The sequence below is a fragment of the Schistocerca gregaria genome, chromosome 2 (genome assembly GCF_023897955.1).
Source record: "Schistocerca gregaria isolate iqSchGreg1 chromosome 2, iqSchGreg1.2, whole genome shotgun sequence".
NCBI classification, from domain to species: domain Eukaryota; kingdom Metazoa; phylum Arthropoda; class Insecta; order Orthoptera; family Acrididae; genus Schistocerca; species Schistocerca gregaria.
Window position 1 is genome coordinate 419899578 of NC_064921.1, and position 19573 is coordinate 419919150.

Genomic DNA, 19573 nt, shown 5'->3' on the forward strand with positions numbered 1-19573 from the left:
CACCACTCTTAATGCCCAGGAGGGAATGTGTGTGAACCATAACTGTATGTGAGAGTCATGTGAAAGTGAATAATAATAATAATAATAATAATAATAATAATAATAATAATAATAATAATAATAATAATAATACTTCAAAGGAACAAGCTTAATTGAGGATGATTAACATACTGTGTACATAGCCCTGATCTAGTTGGGCAGGAAAATGTCACGTGAACAGCTGACAAACTGGTTTGATGTCAATGTAAGTGTCTGCAACCACCTTTTATGCTAACCAATTTCACTTCATGAATGTTGCCCGATTCTGGTAATCTGTATGATTCACTACAGCACCTGAACATTGCAAAACTCACCACTTACTGTGCCACTTGAAGGTGGTGACCAGGTTGCTCCTCAGCTGAACGTGCAGGCCAAAGAAAGCAGAAATTTTTGGAAAAACGATCCAGTGAAAAATATTTTTATTCCCTGTTAGCAAAATGTGACAGTCCCTACCATCACCAAAATTGCAAGAGATGAAAAGTAGCAGATCCAGTAACTGGAACCTGTGCTGTGCTGTGTGCAGCTGATCTATTTAGCTCCCAATTCAGCATCTTTAAGTGTAAAAGTTTCACGTTGACAGTACTGCACATGAGATTCAGTTATTCGAGAAATTTTGCATAACGTATCCCAACTATCCTTTGTGGCATCTTTTGTGTCAGTTTTGAATCTGAATGGATTTTTTTAAAATGGAGTTTGAAGAGACTGTCAACTTCTGGAAGGTCTTCATGTGAATCTATGAAGTACAAGAATTGTGGCTCACTGTAGTATTTGGTAACTATGAACCTGATTCTTCAAGAAAAAAGTTGTAGCAGTGAAAGAATGCAACATCCACAGCAAAAGTTTCTTTTCGGAAAAGTTTATTTTGTTACACAATTACAAAACTATAATAACTTTAAATAAAACTTTCATACAATGTATAAATACTGCTACTGTAACAAAGGAAATTAAAAGTAGTATAAACTGATTTTTCTCAGCAGTAATATTCAATAAATGTTAAGTACACTTTAAAACAGACAACCATGCTAGATGCAGTTTCTTATACACAACCTGTTTGAAACAACTTCATTGCGAAATTACTGAGAAGTATAGAACTGGAAAATTATTTTCATTTTTTGTAAAATTAAGAATGATGTTCAGAAAGAAAGAAACAAAATTAGTCTGAAAAATGAATCTAATACTTTCCCACAATGACTTAAGTTCCCTTATTTGAATACTTTCGTAGCAAACAAATGATTCCAATCAATAAAAATACATTAATTTGGTTTTGATATTCTGATAACAATTAATAAAAATGACTGATTTTCCACAAATGAATCCATAAATAGCTTGTGTGAAAACAGTATAAAATTATACCACAAAACATTTGTTATTGCACTTCATGTCTTCATATGTCAAAAGCATCCTCCTTGGCATGGCAAAATAAGACGTGTACAAAGAATGACATCGTCAAACTATTTAAGTGAAGAAGTATCACTCCCATGAAGATATAGTCAAGTCATAAATAAACTAAAAGTAAGTACAAATCAGCATGAAACTAAAAACTGGACGGTGAAATGTAGCGAGATAAATCATGAACACACTAAAATGAAATGCTCTGCACTAATAATCAGTCTTAGTAACGTAGTCATATTCATAAAACAGTGAGAGAAACAAGCCAGTAAATAAGAATGCAATGTACAATTCTATTGTCAAACAAGAATGAAAAATATACAAGCTGGTTTACCTTTTGAAATACAAATCACAGTTTGAGATATAGGCCACATTTTTAATTGCAGGTGAGCCAAGGCGAAGAATTAATCATGAATCACTGGTAAAATGTTGTTCAATTATAAAATAGCATCAGTAGCAAATTATTACCCCCAAATTACAGTATGAATTGTGACATCATATCAAGGCATAACCACTGAGGCTCACTAACTTTCAGTCGATGTCTGCTAACACCCCCTGTCAACACCAATACACAATTGTTTAATTGAACCAGTCAATCAAACTGTGCTGAACAGTAAAACCTGGAAGTATTTTGAATTAAGTTATAACTTGTTAAAATACATGGAAATTAATTGAACAGGGAGAATTAAGATTCCTGTGCCAAATTTCAGAGGCATGCAGTCACTACTATTTTGTCAACCTGAAAATCAAAGTACTGTTGAAATTTCGAGCTTAATGAGATTCTTTGGTCTCTAAGGAAAAAACTCCATGAACTGCAACTATTTTCCATTACCTTAAAATAATCAAGAATGTGTTCATCACCTGCAATGAAGAATATGGAATCAACTGCATTGTGTCAGTGTATTTTCTTAAGTAGCCATATCAATTTTTTCTGTACATGATTACAACATTACTGACATTTTAATTTAGCACCTACAATTAATCTGTGTGCTCTGACTAGTTCCTATATACATTTACTGTGATAAAATATTCAATTTTTTGTAACAATAAAAGATGCTATCTTAATTCATTACTCGAATCACGTTCAGAATTAAAAATGGCGATCTAGGAATAAAAGAACAGGAATAACTGAATCCACATCCTGTCTAACAAAAATATCCAACTGACGAATCTATATACTTTACAAATCTGATTGTTGTTACCGCATATAAAATCTAAATGCGTACATGGCAAGGTAAGGTAACACAGAAAGCAAAGAATTGTGTGTGCAGCTATATTGTCACATTGTGATATAACAGACAATACAAAGCTTAACAAACCACTCTTAAAGACAATGACTATCAGAAATGGAAGCTAGAAACAGAAGTTCATTTATTAACTAATAACTTCATACAAGATAGAATTTACAGATCAAACTGCTTCCTTTTCCTATGTGCTTTATAAAATAAACTAATACTTGAAAAAGCAAGCAGTCAATTAAGCTCAGTCCAACATTTTTTTTCTAAAAACAATATTTCACACAAAGGCAGCAAAATTCTAAGACACATCAATTAAAACCACAAATTTCATCCACATAACTAAAATGCCAAGCAGTCACTCAGTTGCTGTAGATGAACCAAGAGAGAGGTCTGATGGGTACGGTGTCATGTTGTAGTAAACACTTGCAAACGAAGATCGCAGTGATGGCGTTACATCTTCACCTGAAGCAAGAGGTGCCAGACGACGACCACCAAAGCAGCTGGAAGTGGAAGAAATCTTCCTCATCTTGGTGGTGATCATTGACTGAATATTTCCTCCAGCAGCAACACTATCACTGCTGGCAGTAAAAAAAAAAAGTTTGCACACTTTTTGTGAACTCTGAAGATTAATTATATTAATCTTTATCCAAGTTACATAACATTTTTTTCCCTTCTAGAAATTAAATGGCTATTAGTACAAAGATTTAATACTATGTAGGAACAATCCTGTGTAATAAATTGAAACTTCATGAAGCTGCAACACTACACATATCCACAAGCACTATAAAGAATAACTACAGTATTTGCAGGGGAAAAGCTCTTCATATAATGATGCAATAAATAGAAAGATATTTGTATGGGTACATTGCTTCATTACATAAAGAATTATTCCCCTACTAGCCTAAGTTTCAAGGTTGGTACGGATGTGGTAGTGATACAAAATGTTTTGTCTCAGGTTCTCACAAGGGAACCTCCCCATTGCACCCTCCTCATATTTAGTTGTAAGTTGGCACAGTGGATAGGCCTTGAAAAACTGAACACAGATCAATCGAGAAAACAGGAAGAAGTTGTGTGAAACTATGAAAAAAATAAGCCAAATATACAAACTGAGTAGTCCATGGACAAGATAGGCAACATCAAGGACTGTGTGGGCTCGGGAGTGCTGTGGTCCTTGGTTCAGGTCTTCCCTCGAGTGAGAAGTTTAATTTTTTATTTTCAGACAATTATTATCAGTCCGTCCGTCCAATGCGAGGTAACTGTGCCGTAGTATGGGGACGCTACACCTAAACAAACATCGAAACACCTAAGTTGGGCAAGGTAGAAGAATCTTTTTACCCATTCGCCAAGTGTACAAGTTAGTTAGGTGGGTCGACAACATATTCCTGTCATGTGACGCACATGCCGTCACCAGTGTCGTATAGAACATATCAAACGTGTTTTCTTGTGGAGGAATCTGTTGAGCTATGACCTTGCGATCAAATGTTTTCCATTCCCATTGGAGAGGCAAATCCTTTCATCTACTAATCGCACGGTTTTGCGGTGTGGTCGCAAAACGCAGACACTGAACTTATCACAGTGAACAGAGACGTCAATGAACAAACGGACAGATCATAACTTTGCAAAAATAGAGAAAATAAATTTTTCACTCGAGGGAAGACTTGAACCACAGACTTTTCGTTCCGCAGCTGCTCACGCTAACCACGGGACTACGGCGCTCCTGAGCTCACACTATCCTTGATGTTGCTTATCTTGCGCATGGACTACTCGGCTTGTATATTTTGCTTATTTTTTTCACAGTTCCGCACAGCTTCTCCCTGTTTTCTCGATTGATCTGTGTTCAGTTTTTCAAGGCTTATCCACAGTGCCAACTTATAACTAAATCTGAGAGGAGTGGTATGGGGAGGTTCCCTTGTCAGTGTGAGTGATTATTTGTTGTACTTTTAATTGAAACAAGTTTTTCCATTTTCTGCATAAATGTAAACAACTTGGTTGAACATCCGGAAGCACACTTTTAAAATTGTGCTTTTTATGTGTAGTTTTGTTCACACAAGCTTTTAAAGTATTCTTTTTTATGTTTCAATAAAATGGATTAACTGGAATACTGTGTTGTCTAAATGATCCTTGCCTTCTGATACAAAGTTCTTTGGTAGCTAGAAAGATATTTTTTGGTTATGGACTGTTGAAACTAAGGTTTTTTTAAAATTTTTATTATTTAGTGTGCAAGTCGTTTAAGTCAGAGTTGAGGCACCTATCAAGTAAAAAGCTCCATTTATTCAAGTACTTTTGTTCATTATAAATGAGAAGACAGCCATTTCCGCACATTGTTACAGTTTCCGAGCTCACATTTATCTCTGTGACGTGTATCCTCCAAATAAATTTCAATCACCTTAATTAAATCTGCAATCAAGAAAATCTTCGACATACAGGACAAAACAGAGAGTGTAAACTTGTCAAAAATCTCAGTAACGGAAAGTCTACTGAAGTAGTTGATAGTTTTTCGGCCAGTTCATTCAACTTCGGAAGCTGATAAATGAAAGTCTTTAACTCTTGATATGACCCTACTTCTGTAAGATTAACGAGGTGAAGGATGTCCTAAAACAGCAACAGAAATGACCTAATACTGTGTTTGACAATGGTGATTAAAAATACGAGGGTTGGTCAAAAAGTAATGCCTCCCATTTTTTTTCTACTTAAAAAAATTAAGTTAAGTGAAAAATTTGAATTTGGTGCCATTCCTCAAACCTTCTTCTCCAATCCACTGCAGTAGTAACTTTCTGTGTCAACAGGTGGCAGCACAGCAGAAGTTTATAAGATGGCCGACATCGATGTTCGTTTGAGACAGCGTTGTGTGATTGAATTCTTGAATGTAGAAGGTGAAACGCCCATACGCATTCATGAAAGACTGAAGAAGGTGTATGGTGTTGTGACAGTGGATGTCAGCACTGTTAGACGATGGGTTCGTCGTTGTAAGGAAGTTGAAGGGCAAACACAGTTGACTGACGAAAAGCGGAGTGGCAGGCCGGTGAGTGCAGTGACTCCACACAACATTCAGCAAGTTGATGACATCATTCGTGGTGACCGTCGGGTGACTGCAGATGAAGTGTGTCGCATTATTTCTCTTAGTAAAGGCAGTGTGATCATGATTATTAAACAATTGGGGTACTCAAAAGTTTGTGCACGGTGGGTTCCAAGAATGTTAACCGATCAGAATAAAGAGGCAAGGCAATCAATAGCCTCCCAACACTTGCAGCGCTTCCGTTTGGAGGGAGATGAGTTTCTGAAAAAAATTGTGACCGGGGACGAAACATGGGTGCATTTTTTTGAACCCGAATCAAAGTGGCAGTCAATGGAGTGGCGTCACACAAGCTCGCCGAGGAAGAAAAATTCCAAAACTGTGCGATCGGCAGGGAAAGTTATGGCAACAGTTTTCTGGGATACAGAGGGTGTGATTCTGGTTGATTTTTTGGAGCAGGGATGCACAATAAATTCTGTTCAATACGTCACAACCCTCAAAAAACTTAAAGCACATCTTCAGCGAGTTCGCCCAACAAAATCAATGGCAGATGTTCTTTTCTTGCATGACAATGCAAGACCACACACCAGTCGTCACACCTCTGACGAGATTGTCAAAATTGGATGGGAAGTTTTGCCTCATCCCCCATACAGCCCTGACCTGGCACCATCAGACTTCCATCTGTTCGGGCCACTAAAAGAAGCTCATCGTGGGATTCATTTTGAAGATGAGGAGGCCGTCAAAACATCCGTGCGTCAATGGCTTAGGAAGCAGAGCTGTGATTTTTACCGTGCTGGGATACATGCCCTTGTTCAAAGATGGACCAAAACTGTAGAGATGGGCGGAGATTACATTGAAAAATGACAAAATGATCCTCAATGTTGTGGTTTTCAACCTATGTAATTGCATTTAAATTTCCTGACAATTAAACGTAGAAAAAAAAATTGGAGGCATTACTTTTTGACTGACCCTCGTATTACCATAGTTGTGTTGAGAGGGTGGGAGGATGTGTATGGCATATTTTACATCAAGAGTTAACTATGGGAAAGTTCGCAAATTATGCAGTTGTGAAAGGAGAACAAAAGTAATGTCCACAAATAGGTACAATGACTGAGTGGAGTGAATGGACAATTGGCAGCAATAACAACAGTAGAACACCTACAATTATTGTTGAAGAGTAACCTGAAGGTGGAATAAGCCTAAGAACAGAAGCACAATTCATTGTAGGTTCATTTGATAACAATGGCAAAAAATTAAAATTACTTAGGTTTCCTTCAAAGTGCTTTATTCCGGCATCTCTTCTCCCAACAACTACAGAAGAATGGATGTTCCACCTTAAATGAAGCTGGATGGATACATATAGATTCCGTAAGTTTAGGGATGTTACTGCTGACTAATTCCAAAACTGTATTATTTCCCTACAACTTCATTATTTGATATAAATTTTGATAACTGTTTAGTTACTGAAAAAGCACTCCAAGCCATTCTTTACTCTTCTTTATTTCTTTCTTCTTCCACCCTCTCCCTTTCAACTGCTCTAAACACAAGAGCTTGTAAACTGGTTCTCTGATTTCTTTATTAACCTGCTTATTTTCTTTCCAGTATATTAATTATACTTAATTTTGGTCTTCACGTAACTGATTTCCAAGCCTACTTTCAAAACCTACTCTGTTAAGTTCTTGCAGACACTGGCAATGTTTATCCTCAACAGAGGCAATCAGTACAACGTCAGTAAAAAAATTAATATGGTTCAAATACGTTCTTTCATAGTGCACATCACGTTTGTAGGATGCACATTTTTAGATGTTCTGTGCCTTCCCATTTACTAATTATTTATAGTGTGTCTCCCGAGACATTACTCTGACTAATGCTGGACAATGATACATGTTCAATGACTGGCATGGCCGCTCTGCAGTGGGGAGGAAATTTTTATCCACTTTCATCTGCAGCAACATTTTGTCTGGCTTGGTTACCTGGAAGATGTCTGCTACCTCTCTACTTCCTTGTGTGAGCAAACTTCATTTCATTGACATTTCTAAATCATTACCACTAGTGCAGATGCACCTTCCAATCTAACATGCTATACTACACATTTCTGTTTTCCCATTTTTAACATGATAACTTCCTCTATGACTTAAGAAGTGTGTTACTAATATGGAATTTTCTTGTCTGACTTCTTTCTCAGTTCTGAATTTCTCACGAGCTTATTTAATGGAGCTGCAGCACAGACCATTTTTAGTACACCAATCTATCATTTCTCAGGAGCAGTCTATACTGATTTGGTTAAGACTGACTCAAGAGCTACCTCAAATTTTATCAATCAAAGGCTAATAACCAATTCACACTCATTGCTCTGTTCCGTAATTTTATTCATGACTTGTCCATTGTTCTCTATGCTCTTTTGTGGTATCAATAGTAAATTATAAGAACAATATCTGTGTTAGATTTTTGAATGAGCACATCTCCAGAGATTGTATATGGTGTACTATTACAGTAATGACATACTGAAATGCCTCAGTTTCAAGTCTATGTAGTGACCTCAACAATATTAAGAAAAGCATACACTGCTACTCACCATAAAGATGACATGTTGAGTCGCAGGCAGACACATTTAGCTTTCAGCCAAAGCCTTCTTCTGAAGACACACATGCACGCACACAAATCAAGCACACTTTACACAGACATGACCACCTTCTCTGGCAGCTCAGACTGGTCTAAGCTGACAGAAATGGCAGGTGTGTGTGTGTGTGTGTGTGTGTGTGTGTGTGTGTGTGTGTGTGTGTGTGTGTGTGTGTGCACGCACACGCACACACACACACACACACACACACACACACACACACACACACACACACACACTTCTTAAGAAGGCTTTAGCTGGAAGCTAAATGCGTAACAGGCTTTTCATTGTGCCTGTCTCCATGTGTCATCTTAACGTTGAGTAGGAATCTACCATTTTCCAAATATTGTTTATATTCCAACCTGGAGTTCTCAGTATGTATCAAGGTCTGTTGACCATTTCATGTTTTTGACTTTATGTAGAGCAAAGTACAATGTCTGCACAGAGTCATACCATGGTAAGATAGCCTCCTCAATACACGTTCTGCCCATTCCAGCCTTTTAATCTTAATGTACCTGACAATGCGTGTTTCAATATAAAGATTACATTATTCATAGTTTAATCTCCTCCTTCAGACACCATTTTCTTCCACTTGTGCAAGAATTTGTCTCAGATCTTTAAAACGCGCCCAGTTCCCTTTCATCAAATTTTGTTCGAGTCCACGTTCCAGCACTGGCCTTACTGAAACTTGATAAATCATAACTTTTGTTTTCTGATCAGCAATTTAGGTTTCAGATATTTTCTGTGGGCATGATAGCACTTGTTAGGTGACAATATTTGTTTTTGTATTTCAGAACTGATATTGCTCTTAACGTTTACTTCTCATCCAAGGTAAGTGAAACTATGCACAATATCCAACTTATATGAATGAAGTTCTATGGATGGGGTTTATTTAGATAACCTTTCTTAGTTACAGGCATATACATAGTTTTCCCTCTGTTTATCTGTAAATTCATCTTACTAACAGCTCTTCCAAGACTTTAAAGCTTTCATTGCTCTTTGCTTTCTTGCAGTTATATAATCTGTATATGCCAGCACCTTAACTGTTTTATGCAGGACAGTCCTTGTTTGATGCCGCCACCTCTTGTACCCTTCACCAAGACCACGTTAAACAGAAGGCAGGATACTCTATCTCCCTGTTTTCCTCCACTTTTTTGTGATCACATATTTAGTATTTTAATTTGACTCCAGGTGTTTTCTGTAGCAGCTTTTACTATGGCAATCAATTTATTAAGAATTGAAAACTGTTCCATTGCTATATACAGCTCCCTTCTGTCAATACAGTCTTAGGCTGATCTGAAGTCTATATGGATGCAAACTGTTTCGGTTCCAAATTCTTTGCATTTTTCTAGTATTTGCCATATTGTGAAGATCTGATCAACAGTAGATCTTCCCTGATGAAACCCATGCTGAGTCACCAAAAGCATTTTCAACATAGGTCATAAACCTGTAAGAAAGGATGTTTGAGACCATTTTACATGCTGTAGGTAATAGGCAAATTTCCGTATAGTCAGAACACTACATAGTATCACCTTTCTTTTGTACTGGGTGTATGATACCAATGTTCCAATCATCAGGGATACTTTTCTCTATCCAAATCTTAATTCTAACCACACAGAAATGTTTGACAAATTTCTTTCCTCCATTTTGTGAGTTCTGCCTTTTTAGGATCCATTCCTGAGGCCTTAATATTCTTCAGCTTCTTGATGGCTGCCTCACTTCCTCAGCAGTTGGTACTGGTTCCTCTGTACCTGAGTTCTGTGTATTTACAGAGGGTAAGATTCCTTGGTTCTCAAGCTGTACCATCATTCAGCAGTTGATCAAGGTGTTGAGCCCATTTTCTCTATCTTGCTTCATCGCTATTCAAAACTGAACCATCTGTTTTTCTAACCCAATTCATCATTGGCTGGATATCCTTCTGGCTCTTATTTAACTTCGGATAAAAAGTTACTACTTTATCCATCTCTTTCAGCTGCTCCATTTCTTCAAGTTTTTTGTTTCATGCTCGCTCTTCTATGCAGCCCCTTTTCTTCTCCTCTTGCTCTTCGTTTACTTGATGAATTCTTCCATAGGCTTCACTTAATTCCTGTTACTAGTGTATACTCTTCATCAAACTAGCCATTGTGTATGGCCTAATCTACTCTTCCCAGACCTTCATTAGCAGCATTTGTAAGGATACCTCTTAGGTTCTTCCATATTTCCTCAATACTGTTATTTAAGAGTGTCAGATCTTCAATAAGTATGTCAGATAATCTTTGAGCAGCTCTGGCTCCTTGAACTTACCAATATGGAATTTTCTTGCATAAGGCCAATTTACCTTCCTCTGTTTAGATGTTTGACTTCTAACTGTTGCTATTACAAGGTAACGGTCAGAGTTAACATTAGCACTCTTACAACTTCTAACATCCATTAGACTGGACAGGTATCTTCCCTGTAAGGATATGGTCAATTTGGTTAGAAGTAAATCTGTCTGGAGATTTTCACATCATTTTATGTATATCTTTCTGCTCAAAAGCTGCACTACCCACTACCCTATTTCTTGAAGTAAATGTAAGAGTCTGATCCCACTTCATTAGAGTTATCATGCAGGCTGTATTTTCCAATACAAGAGTGATATTAATCTTTACTTATTTTAGCATTAATATCTGCAAAAATTATCTTTCAGTCTCCCCTTGAACATTCAGTGTATGCTTATCTAACTTGTCATAAAAAGCATCTTTTTCTTAACTCTTCTCTTCAGTTGGAGAACACAAGACTCTAGCTGAAAAATTTTCCTCAGATTCCAAGTCGGGACAATATGTGTGATTTAGCCTGGAAGTCTGTAATAAGGTGGTTTTCCTCTTACTTACAATAAAATCAGCACCAAACATGTGATATTTCTCTTGTCAGCTATCAAGATCATCATATGATCTTTATCACTCCTTCACTTAACCATTTCAACACTAAGAGCTGCAATATCCAGTCAGTATTCATCCAGCTGATCAAGTAATTTCTGTAAAGCTCCAGCTTGATAGGTGGGTAGAACATTCCATGATCCCAGTCTCAAGTTCTTTAGGCATCTGTCAGTAACAGACAGGTCAAGCTGGCTATTTCTTCATAATATTTCCCCATTTTAAAGTGTTGTGAACTTGCTTTTTCTCCATTGCATGACTTAACCGTATACAATGAGTGTACGTGTTGTCCAGGGGCCAAGGCATGGATGTGCATGCACTGGACTTTGTAGGGATACAGGCATTTCCTATGTTGTTAGTACATTTCTACCACAGTGCCCTATATTACTCATTTGACCATTGGAGTGTTGAAGTGCTTGTATTTATATTATGGGAAAGAGCACTTTGCAGTGTAATAGTGTTTTGATACAACTGATGCTTAATGAGAATTCTTTTCCTTATTTCGATTATTTGTGTGTTGTGAGACTCAGTACCTATAGATCTGTTATTTACTCTGCCTCACACTGACTAGAGCCTTGCATGTGGCTACCACAACTAGACAATCTTCGGTGAAAAAGCATGTGGGGGGGATAAACTGAGAGAACCAATAAAGTTAAAATCATGTTTGTGAAAAATCAAAGGCATGTCCCAACAACAGGTGGTAGGATACCCACAGCTAAGTGGAGGAAGCAATGTTGCAGACCACACAGCTGGTACGTAGTAGAATTTTAGAATAGTAGGCTGAATAAATTAACACTTTCACATGATTTGAATATTCGAAGGAATGCAAGTTTATAAGAAATGAAATTTTAGTTTTTGCCAAGAAGTGCTAAGAGAACAGATGATTGGAGCAGTCACATTTTTTCAGCATGAATAATGGATCACAATTCAAAGTGAACTGTATCAGGACTGTACTTTATGTTTTTATTCAAACTGTTGAGATTTAACTATTACGAAACTACTCATTATTGCTGAAATGAGTGAGAAGGCAAATTCAATTTTGAACAACAATGGCAAACATTTGTTCTGTTTTGTTTTAGGGTGCAACAAGAACTAAGGTCATATACGACCATGTCAGAACTGTAAAACACTAAGATGAAAAGGAGTTAAAAGCAACTATTTGCTGAGCCCAATTGATGGAAGGAAAGACAACTAGAAAACAAACTCTCTTGGAGAAAGGGCCACAAAATATGCCACAGGTGTAACAGAGGTCCTGAACTACAGGTTAAATATCCTTCACCATACTGCTATGCTGGATAAAAAGTAAAACACAGTCAACACCTCACGTGTAGTTCGCTAAAATGGCCGAAAACTCATATGGAAAACATACGCCTCACAGAGAGAGGTGGTAGGCCAAGCCGCAAGGAGATGTTTGATTTCTTTAATTCCCAGAGCTTGTTTCCATGAAGGGAAGACCAGTAGCGATGTCAAAATGACATCACCTGTTGATAGATGGCAACACAGATCATTGGAGGGAACGGAAGAATCTGGGGGCCGAGGTTTGAGGACTGCAGCTTTGGCATTAGCTTCAGCGGCCTCCTTTACCAGGGACTCTCAAACATACTGTGACTGCATAAAGAGTAAGCAAGTGACAGTATTCCCAGACTCGTTGCACTAAGGGATGGACATTGTACAGCGAACAAGGGCATCTCTGGAGGGCACAGGGGGTGAGCAGATAAAAACTGAAAAGCCCGCGTCTTCATACGTACTGCATAGCTTGATACAGGGCGAAGAGATCTTCTGTAAATGCTGAGCAGTGTTCCAGAAGCTGTACCAAAAATTGTAGGTGTCAATGACAAAAGCAAACCCAACACCACAATCAGTCTTAAGAATCATCATTGTACACAAAGGTACTACTGTGAAGGTCATGAAACTTACAGTGTACAGTGATAGAGCGAGGCTGGAGTAGTGTCCATAGAAACAAGCCAAGGTGAACACTGGCCACCACACAAAGCCAAGGTGGTTATCACCCTTCGAGAAAGTGAATGAAGGCCGAGGTGAACATAGGCCGCTGCATGAAGCCAAGATGGTTTACACCCATTGGTAAAGTGGCAGATAGTGTGAAGTTAAGCTGCTGGGGCAAGAACTGAGAGGAAACTCCAGGAGGTAACAGAAGAGGGACACACCCCATACTGGCAAAGGAGGAGACACAGGATGGGTGGCAAGGTACAGCAGTCAAATGACATGCCTATCTGCTGAGGAGAAAGTCGCATCAATATGGCAGTGGGATTTCAGCAGCTTCTGCAAATGGACTCTTAACCAGGCTAGTGTAAAAGGTGCCAGTGGCCAAACGGATGCCATGATGGTGGATTGTATTGAGACGGCGTATGATGGATGGACGTGCAGATGCATAAACGAAACACACACAGTCTAGTTTCAAAAGGACGAGGGATTGATACAAAAGGAGAAGGGTGGGCCAATCGCTCCACAGGAAGTACCACTGAGGACACATAGGGCATTGAGGGACCAGGTATAATAGACAAACAGGTAAGACAAGTGGGAAGACGAAGTTTGCTATCAAGAATGAGCCCCAGGAATTTCACAGTTTCACCAAATGGAAGAGCAATGGGCCCAAGATTTGAGTATGGTGGAAGCAACCCATTGTGGCAACAGAAATTCACACAAATGGTTTTGTCAATGTAAATGTGAAAGCCATTGTGATACTTCATGAGTAGAGATAATTGAGACCATGCTGAAGATGCCCCTCAAGTAGAGAAGTCTAGAGAACTGCAGTAGATGGCTAATCATCAACGAAATGGGAGCCAGAGAGGACTGGTGGGAGACAGACTATAATAGGGTTAATGGTGATTTCAAAGAGGACGACACTCAGGATGTTACCCTAAGGCACACCTTTTTCCTGGATGAAGGTGTCCAACAACTCAGAACCCACAAAACTTTAAAACTCTTGTCTTAAAAATTCCTTACGGAAACAGGACAGGTGGCCTCTGAAGACCCCAGGTGTAGAGTGTATTGAGGATACCAGTCCTCCAGCAGGCGTCGTGTGGTTTCTTCATATCAAAAAACACATCCAAAGTCTGGCATTTACACACAAACCCATTCATGACACAATGCAAATCTTCATGTTTTGGCAGCACAAAGACTTTTCCATTAAGTTTCGGGTGTGCAGCCGCAAGAGTTCTCCTTCTAATATTTTGGCTGTATCACGTTCAGCCATCTTCAGAGTGAGTCGCAAGACTGCCACTTCAGTGCTCGCTTTGTCCCTTTATACTCATGTACTGTGCAACTTCGCATGTGGCCACAGATGCAAATGCGCCAGAGACGTGGTCGGCAGCAGAGACGTGCACAATGCGAGAGTTACATCTATGACTCCACAGTCGACCTGTGTTGGCATGTCGATATATCATTGTGAGCTGCACTGTGACGACATCTTTGAGAGTTTATTACATCAAGTGCCAGATTCCATGATTTATCAAGGTTGAAATCACTATCTCTATTAATTAAATTCAACATCAAGCGAATCTCAATTGCCTCCTTCACTATTGAGTCCCAAAAAGATGATGTAGTTGCCAGAATTTCGATGTTGTCATACAATATACTGTGACCAGTGCCAATACAATGCTCTGCCTCTGCCAAATTGTTAGTTTGTAAAAATCGTGTTTACCTCCGGTGTTCTGTACATGTTTCTTTGACAGTATGAGTTATTTGTCCAATGTAAGAAAGTCCACATTCACATGGAATTTTGTAAACCCCAGATTTTCGGAGCAGCAAATCATCTTTGACAGAGCCCACGAGTGCAGCTGTCTTGGGTGGAAGATGAAAAATCACTTTTACTTTGTGTCTGCTGAGAATCTGTCATTTTTGATGAGAGGCTACCTACATATGGCAGGAAGGCCATCTATTTAAAAGTTTCTTTGTCTTCTTCTGCTTTCTTTGTGGCCTCTTTTGGTTTCATTTTCAGTGCCTTCTGTATTTGGTGTAGAGAGTACACATTGTCTTCAAACACTCTTTGTAAGTGGGAAAGTTCATCTTGCAGACTGCTTTCGTCAGAAATAATATGTGCTCTATGGGTCAAAGTTCAGAGAATACTCATCGACTGGGCAGGATGGTGGCTCGATAGTGAAGGAGGCAGTTGAGATTCGCTTGACATCAAATTTAATTAATAGAGTGGTTTCAACCTTGACAAATCATGGTATCCAGGACTTGCCGTGATAAACTCACAAACACATCATCACAGTGCAGCTCACAATGATATATCGACATGCCAACACAGATCAACTGTTGAGTCATAGATGTAACTCGCGCATTGTGCACGTTATCTGCCACCAACCAATGTCTCTGGTGCATTTGCATCTGTGGGTCCATGGGCAGATGCACAGTACACGAGTATAAAGGGACGAAGTGAGCACTGGAGCGGCAGTCTTGCGGCTCACTCAAATGAAGATGGCTGAACTTTAACAGCCAAAATATTAGAAGGAGAATTCTTGCATCTGCACACCCGAAACTTAATGGAACATTCATGACATGGGTTGACAAAGTGACAAGACTCAACTGCAGCATGGCGTACCTGAAAATCCACATTGTGCAGTGGTTAGTAAATTGTGAGACTCTAGCCAGCTGGGCATGAATTGCACATTCCATCTCTTTGCAAACACAGCTGGTGAGAGAAATGGGACAGTAGCTAGAAGGAAGGCGTTTGTCCTTACCAGGCTTAGGTATGGGTATGACTGTGGCTTGAAGTCAATTTGAGGAAACATGCCCAGATATAATTGCACGAATGAAGGAGAAAGTGCTTGCCCGCAAGAGAAAAGGGCTGCAACATCTGAATGGGAACAACGTCCGGCTCTGGGATGGAGGATCAGGATGAAGTGAGAGCGTGATGTAACTCCCTCATAGTAGAAGAGGCATTTTAGCACTCACAACTGAGAAGAGAAAGGTATCGCCTGGGCTTCCTGCACTCATTTCCGGTGGAAGAAGGTAAGGTGATAGTGGGTGCAGCTAGAAATCTCCATGATGACTTCACCTGCTATCAACGGGCCGAAATTAGGGAATGGACCTCAGTCCCAGAGAGCTGGAGCTGTCTGAGGTTAGTCCATGTCTGATGGTAGAGTGAGTGGAACTGTTAAAGAGGACTAGTAAGAGAACTAACATCGTGGACAACTGTTTATATCTAATACAGTTTGCCATCACAGGAAGACTTAAAATCATGAAGAGCATGTCACAGCGTGCAAATTGTGTTGTGTCATCCCTCAGTCCATCAAGAGACTGGGATACTGAGGTAAATATTAAGTGCGAGAAATAGAACATTCTGCAGTAGTAAGGATAACATTGGTAAAATATTCTACCTGGTCATCACAACAGGGGAAAAATTATTCGTCAAATGTCACCAGGTAGAAGTAAAGCTCCAGTCGGACCTTAGAAAGCTGCTACTTGGATTTGCACGTAGGTGGGGTAGGAGACAGCGAACAGATAGCACACGGGAAGTGGTTACTGGAATGTCAGAAAGGATCATTCGAAATGCCGAGCAAGTTGGGCAATGCAGAATGAGAGGTCCAAATGGGAATAGTTGTGCGTGGAGTCTGAATGGAATATGGATGCACTAGTGTTAAGGCAGACGAGGTGGAGTTAATTGGGAAGGTCAGTCAAGAGGGCACACGTTTGACACGTTCTGTGCGAGCCTTAAAGAGGACAGTGTGCATTTAAGTCACAAAGCAGCAAAAGAGAACAGGGTGAGGGAGTTGTCCAACAAGCTGAAGGAAGTCTGCCTTGGTGACACTGATGGATGGAGAGATGTACATGGTAGAAAGAGAAAAGGTGAAGTGAGGGCGCAAAATGAGGATTACAGCAACTTGTACCCAAGTGTTCAGGGAGATGATTAGACTGAACATCTTGCCAGATGAGCAGCACGACTCCCCACAAGACGGAATGCCGTCCTCAGGGGGAAGGTCAAAGTGGACCAGGAAGAAATGCGAGTGGTTGAAGCGATCATGAGGATGCAATTTTGTTTTCTGGAGGCAGGGAATAAGTGGATGCTGCAATTCCAAGAGCAGCTGTAATTCCTCCTTGTTGGATCTAAAGTTGCGAACATTCCATTGGAGGAGAGTCATGATGGAGAAGGGGGAGGAGGGAAAAAGTGAAGCGGTGTCATCTTGGCTGCTGCCAAGCGCCACCCTCCGAAGACACACTGCTACAGGGCACAGAGGTTGGAGGATCCTGGTCCATGTGGTCTACAAAGGCATTGGAATTCTGCCTTGTTCGATCAGCAGAGCCCATGGCAGAAAAATGGTTGGTGGTGAGCACCAGTGACATGGAGGTCAGCCAGGTGAGGGTATCATGCAGCAACAACTTTAGAGAATCTCTGAGACAGTTAAGGAGAAGATCGTCTGTCCTTGTTTGATTTCTTGGAGCCTCTGCAGTTGGCAAATACAATTCAGATGTCTATTGGCTGGAGGGGCATAAAAAGTCTTTGCAGGAATGTTCTTTTGGCCCTTTTTAGCTTCTCGGCTGTGTAGCAGGTGATTTCATTGTGGAATATTTTACAACTGCAGTGCTGAATTTGAGGTCTCATAACTGCTGGGACAAGTCCATTGTGGAGTGAGATGTAGCAAGAACTGTACTGTAAGTGCCGGTGGTAAAACGCAGGGCTTCCAACTAGCCAACAACTTGTGAGTGACAAGTATGACACTTTTTCCTTCACCCAGATCTTCTGAATGGACAGCTTAATTAAGATATACAGGACAATCTCTAAAGGAGGCTGCATGGTCGCTATTGCAATTGATACATGGGAGGATGTTTGGTTGGTTGGTTGGTTTGGGGTATAAAGGGACTAAACTACAGGGTAATCAGTCCCTTTTTCCTGGAGCAAACAAAGCTCAAGGTAAAACAACACCCTAAGTATGTCTGGGAAAGTAAAACAGGAAAATGAATGGGGAACCACACCTAAAAAGAAAGCGGACTGGGTGGGGTGGGGGGAACCTGGGGAAACATACACCACAAGGAAAAGTAGGAGGAGGTATTAAACACGTAGAGCAGATGGTCTGGGATGGCTGGTCAAAAGAATAAAAGAGGATGAGCCAGCTACTCTGCAACACACTAAAATGACCACCCCAAAATGGCAAGGGGAGATGAACACACATAGGAGAAATACGAACACCAAGACAAACAAATGGAAAGAAAGGGTGACAGAGTTAAAATGGAGGGGGGGGGGGGGGGGGGGGGGAGGCCTCAGTGAGAAGGCCAAATGCCCACCCATAGATCATACCATAACCCCCCCCCCCCCCCCCCCCCCCCCCCCCCCACGAATTAAACAAAACTAAATCTGCTGTTGAGGCATAGTCACCATACACCTAAAGTAGGATGCTGGGAAGGTTAAAAGCCCACCGCAGAGTGGCTAAAATTGCGCAGTCCAGCAAGATGTGGACGACAGTCCTAAGGGAGCCACAGCAACACCGAGGTGGGTCCTCACGACGGATGAGGTAACTATGTGTTAACTACATATAGCCAATGCAGAGCCAGCAAAGGACAACAGATTTCCTGCGACTGGCTTGCATGGATGACAGCACACATTCTTCATCTCCCTGATAGCACGAAGTTTATTTGGTGTACTCAGGGTGCGCCATTCTCCAGTTTGCAAAAACTTTGAGGCGGAAGACAGTTTGGAGATTGGCCTGCCAGAGACCGATTTGCAGAGATGGCTTACTGCTGGCCTGTTTGGCCAGGCGGTCAGTAAGTTAAAGAACCCGGTATCCTGACATGTCCTGGGGTCCAAATGAAGGTCACTGAGCATCCACTGTTGCAGAGGGAATAAATAGAATCCTAGATTAACAGTACCAAAGGATGTCTCTAGGGAATAACTGATTGAGAGCTTGTAGGTTGCTTAAGGGGTCACTACAAATGATGAAGGACTCACTGGAGCAGGAGCAGATATGATCAAGAGGCAACCAACTCTGCAGTGAAAACTGCTGCATCTGTCGAGCAAGGAGCGTTGTTTAGTATGGCCAACATGAGTTTAAGTGGAGTCAAGAAGACCGTCGACCGGTGATCCATGTGTGTAGATTATTTCTAAGCCCTGAAACTTGCCGAGGAAAGAGAGAAAATGCCGGTGGAGAGCCTCAGGAGGGACTGAGCCTTTGGGATCTTGCAACAGGTCCAGCCGAAGCAGTGGCTAAGGTATGGACCATGGAGGTGTACGGAAGTGGGCCTGCATGATAAGTGGTAAGGGGAAAGCGTCGAGTTCATGAAGAAGTGACCAGCCAAGGATGGCAAAGGGATTCCCAGTTCTGGGCCACCTTTGTGGGAGATGGAATGCAGTTTTGGGGAAAAGGAGATAATTTGGAGGGCAAGGTGAACTATGTATGTGGGTAGTATAATTTGCGAGCAATAGTTG

The 19573-nt window shown here is 40.4% G+C and overlaps 1 protein-coding gene across 3 annotated transcripts in view; it reads right to left on the reverse strand.

Moving 5' to 3' along the window:
* Nucleotides 1-879: 879 nt before the first annotated feature.
* LOC126323813 (uncharacterized) overlaps nt 880-19573 on the reverse strand; it is a 38666-nt gene continuing 19972 nt past the window's right edge. For 2 of the 3 annotated variants that reach the window (XM_049994796.1, XM_049994795.1), the window contains exon 3: nt 880-3244. In XM_049994796.1, the coding sequence (XP_049850753.1) occupies nt 3022-3244 (223 nt within the window). In that variant the 3' untranslated portion in view covers nt 880-3021. The remainder of the gene's footprint in view (nt 3245-19573) is intronic. The other variant, XM_049994797.1, reaches the window with a different exon arrangement.